This window comes from Archocentrus centrarchus, chromosome 11 (genome assembly GCF_007364275.1).
Source record: "Archocentrus centrarchus isolate MPI-CPG fArcCen1 chromosome 11, fArcCen1, whole genome shotgun sequence".
NCBI classification, from domain to species: domain Eukaryota; kingdom Metazoa; phylum Chordata; class Actinopteri; order Cichliformes; family Cichlidae; genus Archocentrus; species Archocentrus centrarchus.
In genome coordinates this window covers 7,775,989-7,797,714 of record NC_044356.1, presented here as the reverse complement: position 1 = coordinate 7,797,714, position 21,726 = coordinate 7,775,989, and the positions used below count along the sequence as shown (strand labels likewise).

Sequence of the window (21,726 nt, the reverse complement as noted above, 5' to 3'; positions counted from 1 at the left end):
TGGAAATATATTACCACAACTTTAAACACTCAAAACAACTGAGTTAGAACTTCAACAATTCATTTTTAATTACATTAAATTATGGAACGAGTGACTCCAACTTTTTCAGCAGATTAAGTTAAATAAACTTACTTCTTTTATTAAGATATACTAGTAAAAGAGGTGATGGAAAATAATCCAAACTTGTGACCTCTAAAGGATTGTAAAAGGCAACTGATTTAGATCCTCAATCTCCCCAGGTTGTCCGGCCAGAACAGATGAGAGAAGACGTCAGTTACACTCATGCCACTCTTTATTCCTTTGGGATGAGGGTTATGCTTATAATGATGTTTATGTTTATAGTGAAGTTTATGGTTTAGTCTCATGGACGCATAAACATTGAGGATACAAAACCCATGACTGTCCCGGCAAGATAGTCCTCCACTGAGGTGAAAATAGTAACTATTTTAGCAACTATTTGAAGGTACTGGTCCAACTAAAGGAGAGCGAACAGTGAGCTCCGAAGCGAAGTCCTGTTCCGACGTGAGGAGGAAACTATTATGGGATGGGCTGCGAGAAAACAACTATTATGGGATGGTGATGCGTTCAATGAGTCAAATGAGTAAATCAGGAAACCTTGTTAACAATACTGTTAGGTTTTACAGTGTGGATTGCTTTGGGCCCACTCACAAATGCACAGCTCAGATGGTCCAACAGTTCTATAACAAACAACAAACAACAAAAGAAAATAGATCATCTTTACTCAAAGTCAGAACAGTAAACATGAAATAACCCAACATTGCAAATACCACAAATAGCAAGGAAAACCAATGTCCCTCAGCCCCTGCTGTCCTGTCTTTTTCTGACCTGTGTTGGACTGATCTCCCTGACCTAGCTGCTGATGAACTCTACAGCCACAGTGGGGTGGTTGGGAGGGACAGGGCACTGTATTTCCAACTCAGGCCAGTATGTCCTGTCGCTTGTTTGTGTCTATTGTCGAGTGAATGGGCGTCTAGTGTGAGCTGGCTGCCCTCTGCCGTGGGTGCGGTGGCACCAGTCTCAGGTGCTGCAGTGCACCGGGATGCTGTCACCACAACCCTGGGCTCACCTCCCCCTGCCCTGTGCTGGGGTGTGGGAGGTCGGGGTGCCTATTGAGCCAGTGGACAGCTGGCTCTCTTCTTCCAGGTTGCCTTTTCTCTTCCTTCTCTTGTTTAGAAACATCACAACCTTATTACATCATCACTTGATGTCCGACTTCCTTTCTTTCACAGTGCGTTTTATGAGGGCGATCTATTCCGCAAAAACACAACGCGTCTGGTGTGTATGTAGGTTACACGACAGGTTCGCATCTGAAAGATTTGGAATTTCGTGTCGTTTTTACGCCAACACATCCAGTGTGAAATGGCCTTAAAGGCCTTAGGTGGAGCATTTTTACGGACTAAGCTAACATGAGTGGCACTTCATAACATACACATTCCCGCTGTTCTGGGCATGTGTATGTGTGAAATAATGTTATGATGAGCTTTGTTATTTGGGTATAAAGGGCCCGGTCATTTGCTCTGCCCCCGGCCCTGGTTCTGATTTGTTAAGCTAGTGGTCAGGTGGTTCCTTGGGGACTGGGCTGGCAGCGTCTTGGGTCGCTGTTGGCCCTGGGGTGGTTTCCACTCGCCCCATCTTCAGAGGGTGGGTAGCAATGGATGATGTGTGTCTTTGAGTATTTGTCACAATCTTCGTGAGTATGGGTGGGTGAGTGAATGTGTGTGTACGGTATATATATATATTTTTTTTTTTCTTCAGCTCTCAGCGGAGATGGACGCACTTTTCTTCTCTCCCCAGCCCTTCCTTTTTCCCTGCTTTGCTGCTTTAGAGCCTCTCTTCACACAACTTCTAAACTGGAATTATATTATGGATCTGGTCAGCTGGTCTCTCAACACCATTGTTTTGATCAAATTTTCACCATGAGGAGATTGGGGGAAGGAGACCCCTATTCCCTCTTATTAATTGACATTCCAGCTGGCTACATTATAGTTCCTGTGTGGTGTGGAAGATGACGTGCCTGGCCATATTGTCAATGGAATACACACACATTTGGCTTATTGACACTGGGGTTTCTCCGAATTGGACCTGGAGATACCTGGCTTGTAGTTGCAATTCAGGAAGTCTAGGCAGCTGTCTGGCCTTGGTAAGGCTGCTTATGACGGGAATGCAGTAAGGGTACAGACTCAAACTCAGACTCTGTATCTCTGGAGCTGATTCTGAGGGGTAAGATCTTGGAGATGTATGCATCTGTTTCTGCATGGCGAAGGAATGAACCAAGAAGATTTGGATGAATTGGATTTTTTTCGCCACAGAGAGGTGCCAGTAAGACTGAAGGCTGTCAACAAATTAATCAGTACAGTCTGTACCAAAACAAGTCGTACAATCAGGAATTTGGCTCCCTGGCATTCTTGGACTGCCGCTTATCAAATTGTCTCCTGGATGTTTGTAAACAGATGCTCTACCCCCCCCCCCCCCCCACCCCCCCCCCCCCCCCGCCGTCCTGTCTTCTTCTGACCTGTGTTGGACTGATCCCTGACCTAGCTGCTGATGAACTCTACATCTTACCAGAACTGTTAGCTGAGGAGGGAGTTTGAGTCAGCCCCACAGTAGCCTTGCCTCCCGGCGGCTCCCTGCTGGTTGCCTCCTCCCCCCCTGCCCCCCTGGGGTAATGAAGTGTCAATCAAAATGGGAGGGCCTAGCCTTCCATATAAAATGCACTACATACCGGACAGAACATGGCCAGTTAAAAGGTAGCGACATGGGTTTTCTAGAGCCAGTAATAACCAGAGGGTGAAGTTTTTTTCAGGTGATTTTGGTTTGGCCAGTTAACAGGTTAAAACGTTCACCGCTACGCTTAATGTCAGTGTGCTCGTTTTAAAATATCCCAATTAAACGCAAAGAGAGATTCACTAATTGTGTTTCATGTTATTCTGCTCAAGTTCAACAACACAGCACAGATTGAAAACACTGCTTATGACCAGAGATTTCATTTACATTGTCAACTGATTCTAATTTCTGCCTTATCCAGGCAGGCAATAGTACACACACACACATATTATATATATATATATATATATATATATATATATATATATATATATATATATATATATATATATATATATATTAGGGGTGGGACTTTAACGCGTTAATTTCGATTAATTATTTACGGGGAAATTAACGCGTTAAAAATTTTAACGCATTTTAATCGCACTTTGCACCGTGGAACGTTTCTCAGTGCGCGAGTTCCCGGCATACAGATTATATCGACGCACAATGTCCAAATTAGGGGCCGCATCCTTCGAAGGACCCGGCCCACGTCTTTCGCAGCCCACGAACACCACAAAGGCCGGAAGTGAGCGGCTATCCTTCATATCAGCTGCTGTCACCTCTGTGTAGTTCATGTCGCCTAGCAACCGTGAGTGCGAAGCACAGCTGTGTAAAAACAGCTGTTAAACGGAGAACGAACTTTTTCTCCTTTTTGTGGTTTAATTTTAAGTCTTTAATTCAAAATAAGCTGTTAAAACAAGCATAACAACATCAAGGAATACAGCTGAGTGAATGATTAACTTCCAACTAGATTAAGTGAGACATTAATGTTGAATAAAACTATCCAGTTATGATGCTTAACTTTAATTTCAGGAGTTTGCTTATCACAGGAGCACTTCCACCCTTCATTGGTCTGTGTAGTAGACTGGTGGGAAAATGAACAAAATTTTGAAGTTTAAGCTTATGTATATTGATTTATTCATCAACCAAACTTAAATTAATATTTATCATGTCAAATATTGAAATGCGATTAAAATGCGATTAATTTCGATTAATTAATTACAAAGCTTGTAATTAATTCGATTAATTTTTTTAATCGAGTCCCACCCCTAATATATATATATATATATATATATATATATATATATATATATATATATATATATATATGTGTGTGTGTTTTGTCATAGTACCGGCAAGAATTTAAAACTACTTTCACCCCTGATTGTCATATACTATCATAAATAATAGATTGACATTTTTTACAATAGAGCATTTCCAAATGGTAGTGGAAGAAAAGCCTGAATATAAAATCCCTAAAAATGCAAATGAAAACTGGCTGTTATATTGAAATGACCTAATTTGTGGGGCCTGTGGGATGTAATACTGTACGACGTCTTGACGTTTCAACTTTTTTCTCGAAATTTCGACTTTATTCTCGAAATGCACAATTTAATTTTTTTTTCTCAGTGTGGCCCTAATACTCCTTCGTAGGACTGTCATTCTCTTCCGTTCAGACTGAATGGCATTCTTTGTCTACACTGCTTTCCTGGTACGACAATGGAGGACGTACGTACACAACTCAGACAAACGCAAATGCGCTGCCCCATAAGCTGTCGTGTACTAGCGGTGCTCACGTCAGTATACGGGGTCGAAAATCCCTCTTTTCGTGCAGTGTCTGCAGTTCTTCCTCAGTGTCTCTCCTCCAGAGGTCTTCCTCCTCTCCCATCACCTGCCACGTTACAGGTTTCTATCCCAACAGAGCCGAGATGTTCTGGAAGAAAGATGGGGAGGAGCTTCATGAAGGTGTGCACAAAGGAGAGATCCGCCCCAACAATGACGGAACCTTCCAGATGAGTGTTGATCTGTGTCTTTCAGCCGTTGCATCTTATAAAGGTTGGATCAAAGGTATCCCATAATTTCCAGGAAATTGTTTTTGTAAATTCTTAAGTTATGAATAAAAGTAAGAAAAACAGACATTGTTGACATTGGTGTTTTAGTGCATAATAGATTAATAAGAAAACATACACAATATTTAGTCACATTTATTTCATTATATACAGTAATTTTACAGAACTGTATTTTTCCATTAAACATTTCCAAAAGTTTTAAATGTCTATAGCATTAACTTTATAAAAATAGCCTCATTGTCTCCTCTACTCTCATTGTTTTTTTGTTTTTTTATGGTGAACTGAATTTTAAGCACATAGAGCCACTGCTGGTTTCTCACAAATACTTCTTTGAGGTGCTTTGCAGGATTTATCAAACCAATAAATAGGTGATGTCCTTGCACAGTCCTCTCCATCAGGATCTTCGTTTGTCCAATCATCTGGCTCATGAACGAACCAAAATGTCAAACTAAAAGATGAAGAACAGAAAGAACAGTAACAGTAAAAGCTGTTAAATTTGATTCAGAAAATTAATACATGTTTTTCATTGTTTTTACATGACACTATTACATATGATTAAATTTGGTCTCTCCCACTGTGTTTTTAACAACAAATAACTTTTTATTGTCACATACACATGCATGTAGTGAAATTAGTATGGGATTATGTGATTGTTGGGGTTCATAAACATCCATCCATCCATCCATTCTCTCCCGCTTATCCGGGGCCGGGTCGCGGGGGCAGTAGCATAAGCAAAGAAGCCCAGGCTTCCCTCTCCTCAGCCACCTCCTCCAGCTCATCCGGAGGGACCCCAAGGTGTTCCCAGGCCAGCCGAGAGATATAATCCCTCCAGCGTGTCCTGGGTCTACCACGGGGCCTCCTCCCGGTGGGACATGCCCGGAACACCTCACCCAAGAGGCGGCCAGGAGGCATCCTAATCAGATGCCCGAGCCACCTCAACTGGCTCCTTTCGATGTGGAGGAGCAGTGGCTCTACTCTGAGCCCCTCCCGGATAGCTGCACTCCTCACCTTATCTCTAAGGGAGAGGCCAGCCACCCTTCGAAGGAAACTCATTTCTGCTGCTTGTATTCGCGATCTTATTCTTTCGGTCACTACCCAGAGCTCGTGACCATAGGTGAGGGTAGGAACGTAGATCGACCGGTAAATCGAGAGCTTCGCTGTTACACTAAATGGTAAATGGTAAATGGACTAGTTCTTATATAGCGCTTTTCTACTCAGATATGAGCACTCAAAGCGCTTATACAACACGTTTTACATTTACCCATGCACACCCATTCATACAAGCACTTCCATGATTAATTAATTAAGCTAAGTGCTTTAATTATTTAACATTCACTCAGATTCATACTCCGACAGAACGGTCGGAGAGCAACTTGGGGTTAAGTATCTTGCCCAAGGATACATTGGCATGTAGCCTGGAGTAGCCAGGAATCGAACCGCTGACCTTCCAATCAGTAGGTGACCTGCTCTACCTACTGAGCTACAGCCACCCACTAAGCTCCCTCTTCACCACAACAGACCAGTGCAGCGTCCGCATCACTGCGGAAGCATCCCCCATCCGTCTGTCAATCTCCCACTCCCTTCTCCCAGCACTCATGAACAAGACCCCGAGATACTTGAACTCCTCCACTTGGGGCAAGAACTCATTCCTGAGCCTGAGAGGGCACTCCACCCTTTTCTGGTTGAGGACCATGGCCTCAGACTTAGAGGTGCTGATTCTCATGCCGGCCGCTTCACACTCGGCTGCGAACCGTTCCACTGCGAGCTGGAGGCCACCCCCTGGTGAAGCCAACAGGACCGCATCATCTGCAAAAAGCAGAGATGAGACTCTGAGGCCACCCAGGAAGAAGCCTTCCGCCACCTGGCTATGCCTAGAAATTCTGTCCATAAAAATTATGAACAGAATCGGTGACAAAGGGCAGCCCTGGCGGAGTCCAACACACACAGGAAACGAATCCGACTTATTACCGGCTATACGGACCAAGCTCTCACTGTGGTTGTACAAAGACTGAATGGCCCGCAACAACAGGCCAGACACCCCATACTCCCGCAGGACCTCCCAAAGGACACCCCGAGGGACACGTCGAATGCCTTCTCCAAGTCCACAAAGCACATGTAGACTGGTTGGGCAAACTCCCACGCACACTCGAATATCCTTGAGAGGATAAAGAGCTTGTCCAGCGTTCCATGACCAGGACGAAAACCGCATTGTTCCTCCTGAATCCGAGGTTCGACTAACAGACGGACCCTCCTTTCCAGCACCCTGGCATAGACCTTACCGGGGAGGCTGAGGAGTGTGATCCCCCGAAAGTTGGAGCACACCCTCTGGTCTCCCTTCTTAAACATGGGGACCACCCCCCCCCCCGGTCTGCCAATCCAATGGCACTGCCCCAGATCTCCACGTGATGTTGCAGAGGCTTGTCAACCAAGACAGCCCTACAACATCCAGAGCCTTCAGGAACTCAGGGCGAATCTCGTCCACCCCAGGGGCTCTACCACCAAGGAGCTGTTTAACTGCCTCAGTGACCTCACCCCCAGTGATGGTCAAGTCATCCCCCTCATCCCCAGACTCTGCTTCCACTACAGAAGGCGTGTCAGTGGGATTCAGGAGGTCCTCGAAGTATTCTTTCCACCGTCCGACTATAGCCTCAGTTGAAGTCAGCAGCACCCCCCCGCACTATAAACCGTGTGAGTGGAGCACTGCTTTCCCCTCCTGAGTCGCCTGACGGTTTGCCAGAATCGCTTTGATGCTGAACGAAAGTCTTTTTCCATAGCCTCACCAAACTCCTCCCACACCTGTATTTTTGCGTCGGCCACTGCCCGAGCTGCATTCCGCTTGGCCTGCCGATACCTGTCAGCTGCCTCCGGAGTCCTACAGGCTAACCAAGCCCGATAGGACTCTTTCTTCAGCTTGATGGCTCCCTTCACCTCCGGTGACCACCATCTGGTTCGGGGGTTACCACCACGACAGGCACCAACCACCTTGCAGCCACAGCTCTGAGCAGCAGCCTCAACAATGGAGGTGCAGAACATGGTCCATTCAGGCTCAATGTCCTCAGCTTCCCTCGGAATGCTATTGAAGTTCTGCCAGAGGTGGGAGTTGAAGATTTCCCGGACTGGGGCTTCTGCCAGGCATTCCCAGCACACCCTCACAATACGTTTTGGTGTGCCAGGTCTGTCCAGCATCTTCCCCCGCCACCTCATCCAACTCACCACCAGGTGGTGATCAGTTGACAGCTCAGCTCCTCTCTTTACCCAAGTGTCCAGAACATACGGCTGCAGATCTGATGATACGATTACAAATCGATCATTGACCTGCGACCTAGGGTGTCCTGGTGCCATGTGCACTTATGGACATCCTTATGTTCGAACATGGTGTTCGTTATGGACAAACTGTGGTTTGCACAGAAGTCCAATAACAAAACACCATTCGGGTTCAGATCGGGAAGGCCGTTCCTCCCAATCATGCCCCTCCAGGTCTCACTGTCATTGCCCACGTGAGCGTTGAAGTCTCCCAGCAAGACTATGGAGTCACCAGATGGAGCACTCTCCAGCAACCCGCCCAGCGACTCCAAAAAGGGTGGGTACTCTGAACTGTCATTTGGCGCATAAGCGCAAACAACAGTCAGGACCCGTTCCCCAGCCCGAAGGCGCAGGGAAACTACCCTCTCGTCCACTGGTGTAAACTCCGACGTACAGGCAGCAAGCCGGGGGAATACAAGAATACCCACCCCAGCTCGCCGCCTCTCACCAAGGGCAACTCCAGAATGGAACAGAGTCCAGCCCTTCTCCAGAAGACTGGTTCCAGAGCCCAGGCCATGCATTGAGGTGAGCCCAACTATATCTAGCTGGTATCTCTCAACCTCACGCACTAGCTCAGGCTCCTTCCCCACCAGAGAGGTGACATTGTATGTCCCAATAGCCAGTTTCGATAGCCGGGGACTGGTCCGCCAGGGCCTCCGCCCGACACACACTGCACCCGACCCCTACGACGCCTCCTGCGGGTGGTGGGCCTACAGGAGGGCGAGCCCATGTAACCTCTTCGGGCTGCGCCCGGCCGAGCACCACGGGCTAATGCCCGGCCACCAGACGCTCTCCCTCGAGCTCCCTCCCCAGGCCTGGCTCCAGGGTGGGGCCCCGGTAACCCTATCCCGGGCAGGGTAAACTGTTCCCTTGCTGTTTAAATCATAAGGGTCTTCTGAACATATATATATATATATATATATATATATATATATATATATATATATATATATATATATATATATATATATATATATATATATATATTCATAAACATATATATAAAAAAAATCCCAGCTTGCCCTGTGGGTGGTCTTTGTCCTCCAAGTTCGGGTCCTCTACCAGAGGCCTGGGTTCTTGAGCGTCCCATGCAGTATATTAGCTGTTCCCAAGATTGCGCTCTTCTGGACAATTAGATCTCGGATGTTTTTCTTGGAATCTGCTGGAGCCATTGTCCCAGTTTGGGGATCACTGTCCCGAGTGTTTCTGATTACCACGGGGACCACTGTCACCTTCTCCTTCCACATCCTCTCTAGCTGCTCTCTGAGCCCTTGGTGTTTATCAAGCTTCTCGTGTTTCTTCTTCTTGACATTGCAATCATTTGGTATTTCATCGTCTATCACTACGGCCTTCTTCCTTTGTTTGTCCACACTACGATGTCCAGTTGGTTAATTCAATTCAATTCAGTTTGCCCGGATCTTGTTCTTCCCATTCAGCTGGCTCTTCAGGACTTGTCTTACTCTCTGCAGGTATTTGGCGGTTGCACATTTCCTATGAGCCACTTCATGGTTTTCATTTGCCTGTGGAAAATCAAAATAAATAGAGGCTGCCACACAAGGCCAGACCCCAGGCGCAGGCTGATAATCCAGCACATAACAGCAGGGTGCAAGATGCTAGCAGACAGGGCATACATGGAGCGCCATAACCAAGTGGTTGGCATAGTATACAGGAACATCTGTGCCAAGTATGACCTGGAAGTCCCGAGGTCAAAATGAGACACGCTCCCAAGGGTGGTTGAGAATAACACAGCTAAGATCTTGTGGGACTTCCAGATACAGACAGACAAACTTGTGGTGGCTAACCAACCAGACATCGTTGTGGTGGACAAACAAGGGAAGAAAGTCGTGGTGATAGACGTTGCAATACCAAGAAGAAGGAACACGAGATGCTCGACAAATACCAAGGGCTCAGAGAGGAGCTGGAGAGGATGAGGAAGATGAAGGTAACAGTGATGCCTGTGGTAATCAGAACACTGGGGGCAGTAATAATAATAATACATTTTATTTATTTGTTTCGGGTGAAATGGGTGTGAAGTTGAATAGCAATGGGTTTTTCAAGTATTTTGGAAATGAAAGGTAAATTAGAGATGGGTGAAGATTATTGTAGTTTGAATCAGAACCAGGTTTTTTCAGAATTGGGGTGACAGCTGCAGTTTTGAAGAGAGTGGGAACAATTCCAGTGGTAAGAGAAGAGTGAATGATGGCAGCTATGAAGGGGAGGAGAGAGGGGAGGCAGGATTGAACCAGAACTGTGGGGAGAGGATCAAGTAGACATGTGGAGGGCTTGGATTTCTGGATGAGGTCAGTGATTTCAGGGAGAGTTGGTAATTGAAAGCTGGAGAGCAGCTGACAGAGGTGCGGACATTCAGATGCAGGGGGGGGGGGGGGACAGGACATAGGTGTTGGTGGATTTATTGATTTTTTTTCACTGAAAAACAACATGAGGGGGGTTACAGGTTCCAGTGGAGTAAAAACGAGAAGTAAATAAGTCAGGGGGTGGAGAATATTATTTAGCAGTGAAAACAGGGTCTTGGTGTTGCCTTCATTGGAGAAAATAAGGCCGGATTTGGTTTTAGTGATTGAGTCCTTATCAATCAATCAATCAAAATACTTTCTGTTGTGTTTGTTCTCTGAGCCTCAAGAACAAAAGAAGGTTAGAGAACGTTGTGAAACTGTGTAGCAAGGTGACAAGTGTAAGTCTTAATGATCTTGCCCTCTTGTACAGGGTTAGAGCCACCCAAAAGGCAGAAAGGATTCGGGGTGATAGCACTCACCCCCTGTCCTCAAAGTATCAGTTATTGCCTTCAGGAAGGAGGTACTCTCTGCCACAGTGCAGAACAGATTTAAATTATTTTTTATTCCCAATACTATTAACTTTTTGAATTCTTTTAGATGATTGTGTTCCTGGTTGTATGTGTTGTATGTCTGATTGTTTTAAAGATTTATTTATTCCTGCTGTTGGCTGCAAAACAAATTGCCCCTCAGGGATAATAAAGTATTTTAATTGATTGATTATAATGGAATATGTGCTATTTGTACATGTCTTTATGGATAGTGAGACCAGTTTTTTTATGGAGACGCTCTCATTGACTGGAGTTCAGGGGTAAACCAGGGAGCAGAAAGAATGAAGGAAACAGATCGTGCTTTCACTGGGGCAAGAGCTTGCGGGGCCTGAGTTGAACCCATTTTTCAGCCAAGCACCGAGTGCGTTTGTGGTGGAAAAACCGCTGAAATACCCGGTTGGTGGAAAAAGGGCCTGGTAGAGGACCCAAGCTTGGAGGACAAAGACTGCCCACAGGGGGAGCTGGGAATATTTATTTATTTTTATTTTGCACAGTCTAATTAAATCACACCTTTCATTCAGTGGTGAGCCATCCACCCACATCCAATTGCCCTCTTCTGCTGAGTCTGTCAGGCCAATCCAGAAGTAATTTCTCTTCATGGTTATTGTCAAAAATCTCTGAACAAGAAAATTTAATTAAATTAGTCTGTGAAACATGAGGGTGAGAAAACATGTGAGAACATGAAGCTGCAGCAGTGTTTCATACCTGCTCCTCCCTGCTGTCTATCTTAACCAGGTCTCCTCCTTCAGCTCTACAGTAAGCTCTGCTCCTGTTCCAGGAGGATTTACTGATGGAGAAATGATAGCACTTTCCTCCATGATGCTCCCAGCCTGCTTCACATTTATTACATGGATCATCTTTGAAGAGATTACAGCAAAGACTTCAGTCAGATGGAAGAAATCACTCTTTATGTTTGGAGGCAGCAGGAGGCGCCGTCTGTCCATCAAGGTTTCTTTAATCATCCAAGGATACAAATGTGTGAAAGACAAAATCCAGAAAGTACTTACTTGTTACTTCAGGAGGTTGTGGGGTTGTAGGCTGTATTGTGCTGCACGGTTTTGTTACTGGTGTGAAAAGAAAGGAAAAAAAAAACTTTTCAGCAAGCTCATCTTTTTGATTTGGGGGCAGCAGGATGCTCCATCGGTCCGGCAGCTACATATGTGTTTATTTAATCTCTTTCTGCAGACAGATTTGTCAAAGTCAAAATTCATAACGTACTCATTTTTACTTCAGGATGTGGAGGACATGTGTGCTGCACTGTAGGGCATGGTTGGATTTCAGGCAGTTGCTCTGGGGGAACAAATTAATAATAATAATAATTAAAAAAAAAAAACAGTTATTCATCAGGATCAATTATGAGCGTGAAAATTCCTGCTTAAAATGTCAGGAAGAAATAACAAGCAATGCTGGATAATGTGTGTCACCTGATTAAATTCTATAAACGATCCAAGTTTAGTAGAAAAGTCTCATTCTTACCTGTGACTTCAGATTTTACAGTTTCCAGCTGCACTTCAAGGTTTCGGAGCATTTCCCTCATTTTCAGGAGCTCAAACACTTATTAAAAAACACAAATAAGAAAAAAATCAGTCTACTTAATCTCTGTAAAATCTATCTGCATTTGATCATCCAGATCAAATCTTTGGAAGCCTATATTTAATTCACTGTTAAGCCAGCTTTGGTTGCATGCAGAGAAACAGGATGTTCATATAAACAGAGAGTAACTTCTCTTAAAATCATCATCTACATTATTTATTGGGACAAAAATATTTAGATTTTGTGTGAGGAGTGAATATTAATCACATCCTGTCAAAATTAGATTCATGAGGAGAAATAAAACCTGCACTAAACCTTTGATATAATGTAAGTTATGCCACAACCTGTCATAAATTTAAATTATAATCTTTCATCATTTTGAGTTCTTTTTCTTGTTCTTTTTCTGTTGACGTCTGCGAGTGCTGCCTGTGAACGTTACAGTTACAGTTTAATTATGAATTTTAGCACATAAATTACAATTAGTTTAAAAAAACACACAAAAAAGTAAAACTCATTTAAGTGGTTGTGTCATGGATTCCATTTATGAAATAACTCAAAATTATGAGATGTTATAAATTTGACAGACATGAGGACTCGATGATGATTGCGACAGCAAAGCAGATCATAGAAAGTTACTGTTACAATTTCTTTTTTAATAAAGCCTGTCACGAGTTTGAAATCAACAGTCATGAGTCAGTCAGAGTGTTTCTCAGTGTCTCATTTACTTTATGATAAATCTCTTATTTTAAGTAAATCCACATGAAGAAAACCACAAACTCACAGAGATACGTGACAACGAGAGCCGAAGCCAGCAGGAGACAGAGAGCCATCAGGGCCAGCTTCTCTGCGGAGAGCTTCGTCCATCTGTTTGATTTTACACGCCGAGAGTCAAAAACTTCACCTGACGCACATTTAGAGGAGACGGAAAGCGAACACACAAGTGCACAAACATGTGATTAACACAGTGTCATGTGGTGAGAACAGATATGAGGATCTCTAACTGTTTAAAAGCACCACATCCACGTTCTTACCTTCGATGTATCCCTGCGGACGGCTCATCGTGCTGAGGCTCCGAGATCCTGACTTCAGAGTTCAGCTGTGTCTGAGTCACAGAAACACAACAAACTGGCTCTGATTATGGAATCAGTTCCTTCAATATGTAACAGAAATACGAGCATCAAGCTTCACCTCTGCAGTCCTCAAAAAGAAATGCTGCACGACACCTTCAGGTTTTATAGCTCTGAGTTTCAAAACCAACTTCCTGATGACTTTAATGATGGTCACAGGGTTCATCTTTGAAGAGATTACAGCAAAGACTTCAGTCAGATGGAAGAAATCACTCTTCATGTTTGTGTGATCTGCAGGCAGCAGAAGGCTAACCTATGTTTTACTGTAGGACATGTAGGCTGCTGCATGCTGCATGCTTCTGGTTCTATTATAAAAAAAAGAAAATGATCCATCATCACTTTGCATTTCATTAAAAAATGACAAAAACATTTCATTCTATTTGAAAATGTTGATTAAAATCAGTGAACAAGGTGGGAAATTAATGTAAAGTTAATGTTTCAACAGTTTGAAATACAGTGAAGAGGGTCAGTGAATCAGTGAACCCAAGTTTAAGTTTGTTTGTGTGATCTGCAGGCAGCAGGAGGCTTCTTCCATCCTGCAGTTACAATCTAACTTCCTGTTTCTGTCGGTCCATCGGTGTTTTTAATCATTATCAGAAGATACAAATCAAAAGCTTGCTGATATTTACTTGTGGGGGTGTAGGCTGTATCATGTTGCGCGGTTTTGTTACTGTCATGAGACGAGGAAAAAAAAAAGACTTTTATGCAGGATGATATCTTTTTTTATATTTGTGTGATTTGGAGGTACGTGCACTCTCCTTCAGCCCTGCAGAAACATGCACGTTCATTTAAACTCATTCTGCAGATACAGATTTGTCAAAGTCAAAATTCATAACTTACTAATTTTGACTTCTGGCTCTGGACATGTGGGCTGCACTGTAGTACATAGTTGGATTTCAGGCAGTTTCTCTGGGGGAACAAAATTTTAAAAAGAACCATTGTTGAACAGAATCAATTACGAGTGTGAAAATATTTCCCGCTTAAAATGTTAGAAAAACTGGATAATTTGTGTCACCTGATTAAATTCCATAAATGATCAATGTTCTTACCTGTGACTTCAAATTTTACAGTTTCCAGCTTCACTTCAAGGTTTCGGAGCATTTCCCTCGTTTTCAGGAGCTCAAACACTTATTAAAAAACACAAATAAGAAAATATATAATTCAGGCAGTAATATTTTTGGTTTGTCTTAATCTCTGTAACATCTGTCTGCGTTTGATCATCCAGATCAGATCTTTGTCATCAGAACCATGTGTAGCCTATATTTTATTTACAGTTAAGCCGGCTTTGATTGCATGCAGGTAAACAGGATGTTTATATAAACATAGAGTAACTTTTGCATTATTAACTGGGACAAAGAAATATTTACTGAATTAGATTTTCTGTGAGTGTAAGCAGAGAATATTAAACGCATCCTGTCAAAATTAGATTTATGAGGGGAAACCTGCAATAAACCTTTGACATAATGGGAGTTATGTCACAACCTGTCATAATTTTAAGTTATAATATTTCATAATTTAGAGTTAAGAATGAATAAAACTGGAGGTGTGAAATAACCACTCAGTGTTTCATGATATAGTAAAATGATACTTTTTAACACTTTGTTTAAATTGTAATTATTTTTATAGCCTGTCATGTCTGACAGTTTTCACAATCAGAATGATGATCTGAATACACTGTTGTACCAAACATATCTGCTTTTACAAGAAGAGCTCTATAAGTTTTCTATAGGCGAGCGGGTACCGGCACAGAACCAGCAGCAACCTGGGGAAGCAGCCAACTCAGCCCCGAACCACTATTCAGTCCCAGGCAGGGTGCAAGAAACTGGGGAGTGGAAAGACCCACCCACCCCTACCCCCACCCTCAATGTCTAAGATGTAACTAAAATTGAGGAGCAGGCAGCAGTGAACAGACCAGTGGGACCACCTCAGCAGCACCGCCCACTAACCACTGTGTGTCACACCTGGCCCCCAAGGCCCTATGTGTACTATGGCATGTTTTCTCATTTACTTTATGATAAATCTCTTATTTTAAGTAAATCCACATGAAGAAAACCACAAACTCACAGAGATACGTGACAACGAGAGCCGAGGCCAGCAGGAGACAGAGAGCCATCAGGGCCAGCTTCTCTGCGGAGAGCTTCGTCCATCTGTTTGATTTTACACGCCGAGAGTCAAAAACTTCACCTGACGCACATTTAGAGGAGACGGAAAGCGAACACACAAGTGCACAAACATGTGATTAACACAGTGTCATGTGGTGAGAACAGATATGAGGATCTCTAACTGTTTAAAAGCACCACATCCACGTTCTTACCTTCGATGTATCCCTGCGGACGGCTCATCGTGCTGAGGCTCCGAGATCCTGACTTCAGAGTTCAGCTGTGTCTGAGTCACAGAAACACAACAAACTGGCTCTGATTATGGAATCAGTTCCTTCAATATGTAACAGAAATACGAGCATCAAGCTTCACCTCTGCAGTCCTCAAAAAGAAATGCTGCACGACACCTTCAGGTTTTATAGCTCTGAGTTTCAAAACCAACTTCCTGATGACTTTAATGATGGGGGGGGGGGGGGGGGGGGGTGCAGACTGGCTCATCAATATTCACACAAATTATTTTTGTGCATTTGTTGCAAAAGAAAAAAAAAATAAAACCTCCAAAGAAACTTCTAAAAAAACATTTTTGATCCATATGGAAACACATTTCAAATGCTTGTAAATATGATAATATTATCATTAACACATCAATAGTTAGTCAGATTAAACTGCATCTGCGGCATTCATGCATATTCTAAGGCAAATGTTTCTATAATATTTATCTTTATTATTCCTTCATTTTCTCTTAGTTTTGGAGGACCACAGATGGTTTAGTTACATTTTAAATGAATAATCCATAAAGTGGAAAGAGCGTTTCCCAAACTTTCAGACTTTTTCAAAGACACATTTCTGATTTCATACAATTATTTAATATAGTCTCAGAACACTGAAGCTTTGTGCAGCTGTAAGAACATTAAATATATTAATGCAGATTTATTACAGTTTCTCTCTTTTTCACATAACTCTGTCTCACCAAATACACCAAATACAAGAACCACAAAGAAAACATTTGTCGGTGACCACAGATCATTAAAATATTTATTCTGTAAAAATTCATGTTTCACTCACACTTTGACAAATAATGGAAAAACTTCTATGTAGTTTTTGTAGATAATTCATGAAATTATGTTAGACAGATGAGCATCAAGACTTGATTTAAATGTTTCTTCTTTAATGTCTGTAAGATTTTCAGAAAGACATATTTATGATATATTTATGATAACTATTTTTTTCACTGTTTTCTATGAGAAGAACTTCCTGTTAAATTTTAAAGGATGTTTTTAAAATTATTTTATTGTGTCTCAATAACAGTTTTATTATTATTTCATTTGAAACTATGAAACTAATTATTTTCAGCACCATCAGGTTGACTGTAGCTGTGTTCGTCCATTTTTAGTTACTTTGCTTTTCTGTCCATGTGTTTTTGAAGTTTTTGTTATTTTATTAATGTGCATTTATTTCCTATTCCCTTTTTTAAATTTATTTTATACACATCACATCTTTAATTTCAACAGACTGTGGAGCAGAAAAAAATATCAGAATATTAACTATTATTTTTCCAAATGCATATCCACTACAGCTCCACAAATTTTCTGCCAGCGTTTTGCACAAAAAATTATTTTATTATATTCTATTAAACATTTTTGGAAGGAAGCTTGTTGTTCGTGGCTTTATGGATGTAACCTCACTGTAACCTCCGCTCAGCTTATTTCACAGGTTGAACTGACTGTTAAACACGTCCAGATTTAACAGGAATACCTTCTTAAGGTGGTTCACAGGATCTGCAGCAAATATTTGGATCAATAAAATCTGGTAACAACTATTATAGAAATGAACAAAAATGTTTTCAGATCAGCTCACAAACATCCACCTTCATCCACCGCTCTATCATTACTGTGTTTCAGCCTTTCATCAGGGAATTTGTGAGCAGACAAATTTGGTGAAATTACTTGATGATGAAACATAAGGACCTGCAGTGCTGTTTTATACCTGCTTCTCTGTGTTGTCCATCTTAACCAAGTTTCCTCCTTAACTCATCATTCATTTCTGCTCTCACTCCTCCTGCTGCTCCCAGCCTTTTTCACATTTATGAGATGGATCATCTTTGAACAGATTACAGTGAAGACTTCAGTCAGGTGGAAGAAATCAAGATTCATGTTTGTGTGATTTCTGCTGTTTACAGTTTAATTTTATGTGTCTTTGAGTCCATCAATGGTTCTTTAATCAGAGGATGTTTTAAATTCAAATATGAATAATTAGTGATGTTGGAGTCAGGAAGCTGTGGGCCTGTAGACTTCACTGTGTGTTTGATTTCACATCATTTCTAAATGAAAATAAAAGACTTGGAGGAACTCGTGAATGTGTCAAAATAAAAGCTCAAAACACAAATTAAAAAAAGTTAAAAATGAGAAAAAAAATACAATCAGTAACATTTTAGTTTCAGTTAATCTGTGCTGCATGTTTGATTTCACATCGTCTCTCAATGACAATAAAGGACTTGGAAGAACTCGTAAATGTGTCACAATAAAACCAGTCAGTAACATTTTAGTTTCATTTAATCCTCATAAAAAGATTTTAAATCTTTGGTACATCTTTAGTTTCTGCCTGGGGTGCTAATTTTATTCAGCAGTAACATTTGAGCAGCTCGGGCAGGAAAACGAGCGAGGGGGAGAAATTTAACATTAAAAACATCGGCCGTCTTCTGGGCATCATGAAGATAGAACAAAAAAACATTGTTTGAATGAAATCAGATTTAAATAAAACAGAAAAAAATTATTTACTTTTTTAAGAAATTCACTCCAACTCTGCAGTTAAAGGTCTGAACTCCTCACAGATAAAAACACAACAACAACAAGATCTTAACTAATGATAAAGATTATCAGACGTGGGGGGCGACTCAGGAAATAGATAAAATTATTTGATGACTTTACTGTGAACGATCTCGTCCTCCTCTAATTGAGGGTAACTCACACAGCTGCATGAACCAAACAGGAAACAGCACGATGGCTGACTGAGGTAACCACACGCTAAATAATCTAACACGATCACATAATCTAACAGTCAGCCCCTCCTTTTCTACTTTGTTTCTTCTTTCTTGGTTTAATGTTACCAAATACGCTGATATGTTCACACACTGAATGTGTTCTCAGGTTATTTCAGTTCATGTGTAGATAATATTGTTTGACTCCTGCAAACATGTTTGAATGTGCAGATTTGTGTAGACTGCTGTTTGTTTGTGTGATGATGACCTCTCAGATCTGAAGCTTCGTCTTTTTCATGTTCCTGATGATTTTGCATCACATTGATTTTCCTGCTGCACATGTGGCTCTGTGGGCGCTCATCATGCTGATGTTTCAAGATCCTGACTTCAGAGTTGGTCCAGCTGTTTCTGCATCATGAAAACAAATTCACGTTTCACTCACACTTTGACACATAATGGAAAAAACATCTTTGTAGTTTTTGTAGATAATTCAAGAAATTATGGTAGATGGATGAACATCGAGACTCAATTTAAATGTTTCTTCTCTTTAAGATTTTCAGAAATAAATATTTGATAACTTATTTTTTTACTGTTCTCTATTAAAAGAACTTCCTGTTAAATTTTAAAGGATGGGAGTTTGACTTTATAGTGTTTCAGTAACAATTTTATTATTATTTCATTTGAAACTATGAAACTAATTATTTTCAGCATCATCAGGTTGACTGAAGCTGTGTTCGTCCCTTTGCTTTTCTGTCCATGTGTTTCTGAAGTTTTTAATATTTTATTAATGTGCATTTATCTCCTAGTCTTTTTAAAAATTATTGTATAAACACCACATCTTTAATTTCAACAGACTATAGAGCAGAAAAAAAAATATCACAATGTTAAAAGAAGTTTTAGATATTATTGGACCTCATGTTTAAAACAGACCTCATGTTTAAAGGCCTATAAACAGCAGTCTGACCCTGGGTGACGTACCTGTATCTTTTAAACAGGCAGCCTCTACTGAAGCTCCGCGGCCTCGATGCCTCCTTGTTGTCCAATTTTATACCGATTTCAAAGCTGCCTATCATTACTAATATTTTAGAAAAAAGTTGTGGCTGCAATCTTTTTTAAACACTTTTGAGAGCTTTTAATTATATTGTAATAACTGCCATAATTGTGATTTTGGATCTAACAGCAGCTTTTGACAAAGTAGCTCATAATATTTTAATTTCCTGCCTGAAACATTACTTTGGCATTAGAGATACTGCCTTGGAGTGGTTCAAGTCATATCTGACCGACAGAAGTTTTTCTGTTGCTGTTGGTAATTTTTGTTCATCATCTGCCGCCCTCCCACTGTCATAGTTTGCCGCTGTGCAGGCAGGAAGGAGGACCCCAAATGCAGAACTCCAGAAAGGTGTAATTTACACACTTGTTTTATTGTCATAAGGCTTTCAAAAACAAACATGAAGTCTCCCTGGAATAAAACATGACAGGGGGAGACGTGAAACTGACTAGACTAGACTAGACTAACATGCAGGAGAGACAGCGGGATATAACCAATGACACAACAAAGAACTAACTGGAACACAGACAATATGTACACACTAGGTAATGGGCAAATGGGAAACAGCTGGGAAGGAAAACACAGGAAGCAAAACTAAACCTAAAGCATACAGACCAAAGACCTACCAAAATAAAACAGGAAGTAACCTGACACTGTACACACAGACTTGACGCCTAGGCACACAAGAACACAGGGAAACAGAACCGCAGAGACTGTAATAAAAGAGAACTACACAAAAGGAACAGAAAACACTGGGCCACCGGCCCAGGACCATGACACACACGTGGTGTACCCCAAGGATCCATCCTTGGGCCCTTTTTTAAAAATATTTACTTACTTCCCCTCAGCTCCATTATCAAAAAACACAATGTGTCATTTCATTTTTATGCAGATTTACTTACCACTGAAACACGATGACCCTAACTCCTTCAGACTTTTGTTAGGGACATCAGAGCATGGCTGGGTCTGAAGGATGGATTCTTAGATTTTAATGAAAATAAAACACAGGTCATTATAATTGGGCCAAGTGGGCCAGGTGTTCCATCATCTGACCTGGGTCTGCTTGCATCCTTTGTCAAAGCAGCTGTAACCAACCTTGGGGTTAAAATTGACACAGCTCTGAAAATTGATGAACACATTGGTGACAAATGGCTTTTTTTTTTCCCAGCTGGGGCAGCTCTCCAAAGTTAAGCCTTTTATATCTTTTTGAGATTTAGAGAGTTTTGCATGCATTTGTGACCACTTGCCTTGATTATTGTGATGCGCTTTATGTTGGTATTGACAAAGCTTCACTGTGGTGCTTACAAATGGTCCAGAACGCTGCTGCTCGTCTGCTGACAGGGACACATAAATGTGAGCACATCACCCCTGTTCTTGCCTCTCTACACTGGTTGCCTGTCTATTATAGAATTCACTCCAACTCTGTAGTTGAAGGTATAAAAGTCTGAACTCCTCACAGATAAAAGCACAACAACAAGATCTTAACTAATGATAAAACAAAGATTATTAGACGTGGGGGCGACTCAGGAAATAGATAAAAGTGTTTCAAGACTTTACTGTGAATGTTCTCACAGTAACAGGAAACTTGGCTCTGTGTCAAACAGCATGATGGCTGACTGAGGTAACCACACGCTAAATGATCACATAATCTAACAGTCAGCCCCTCCTTTTCTACTTTGTTTCTTCTTTCTTGGTTAATGTTACCAAATACGCTGATATGTTCACACACTGAATGTGGTCTCAGGTTATTTCAATTCATGTGCAGATAATATTGTTTGACTTGCAGATAATACACGTTTGAATGTTCAGATTTGTGCAGACTGGTGTTTGTTTGTGTGATGATGACCTCTCAGATGTGACTGAAGCTCCGTCTTCATCAACTTCCTGTTGATTTATCACCACATTAAAGTTCCTGGCTTCCATGCAGCTCCATGGATGAATCATCATGCTGAGGCTTCATGATCCTGACCTCAGTCAGTCCGACTGTTCCTGAGAAAATGACTTTAAACTTGTTTCACATCTTTCTGATAAGTTTAAAATTATGGGATGGGGGTTAACTTCATAACTTCATGTCAGAACAGCAGTTTTATTTTCCTTTCA

At 41.7% G+C, this 21,726-nt stretch overlaps 1 protein-coding gene across 1 annotated transcript; it reads right to left on the bottom strand.

The window, feature by feature from the left end:
* Positions 1–4,985: 4,985 nt before the first annotated feature.
* On the bottom strand, positions 4,986–15,962 carry LOC115788216 (C-type lectin domain family 10 member A-like). The gene is made up of 8 exons (XM_030741164.1): positions 15,817–15,962; positions 15,567–15,686; positions 12,319–12,396; positions 12,061–12,132; positions 11,850–11,906; positions 11,548–11,699; positions 11,353–11,459; positions 4,986–5,145 (listed from the first exon to the last, which is right to left on the bottom strand). The coding sequence occupies exons 1-8, from the start codon at positions 15,842–15,844 to the stop codon at positions 4,986–4,988; spliced, it is 774 nt and encodes a 257-aa protein (XP_030597024.1). The 5' UTR covers positions 15,845–15,962.
* Positions 15,963–21,726: the final 5,764 nt, after the last annotated feature.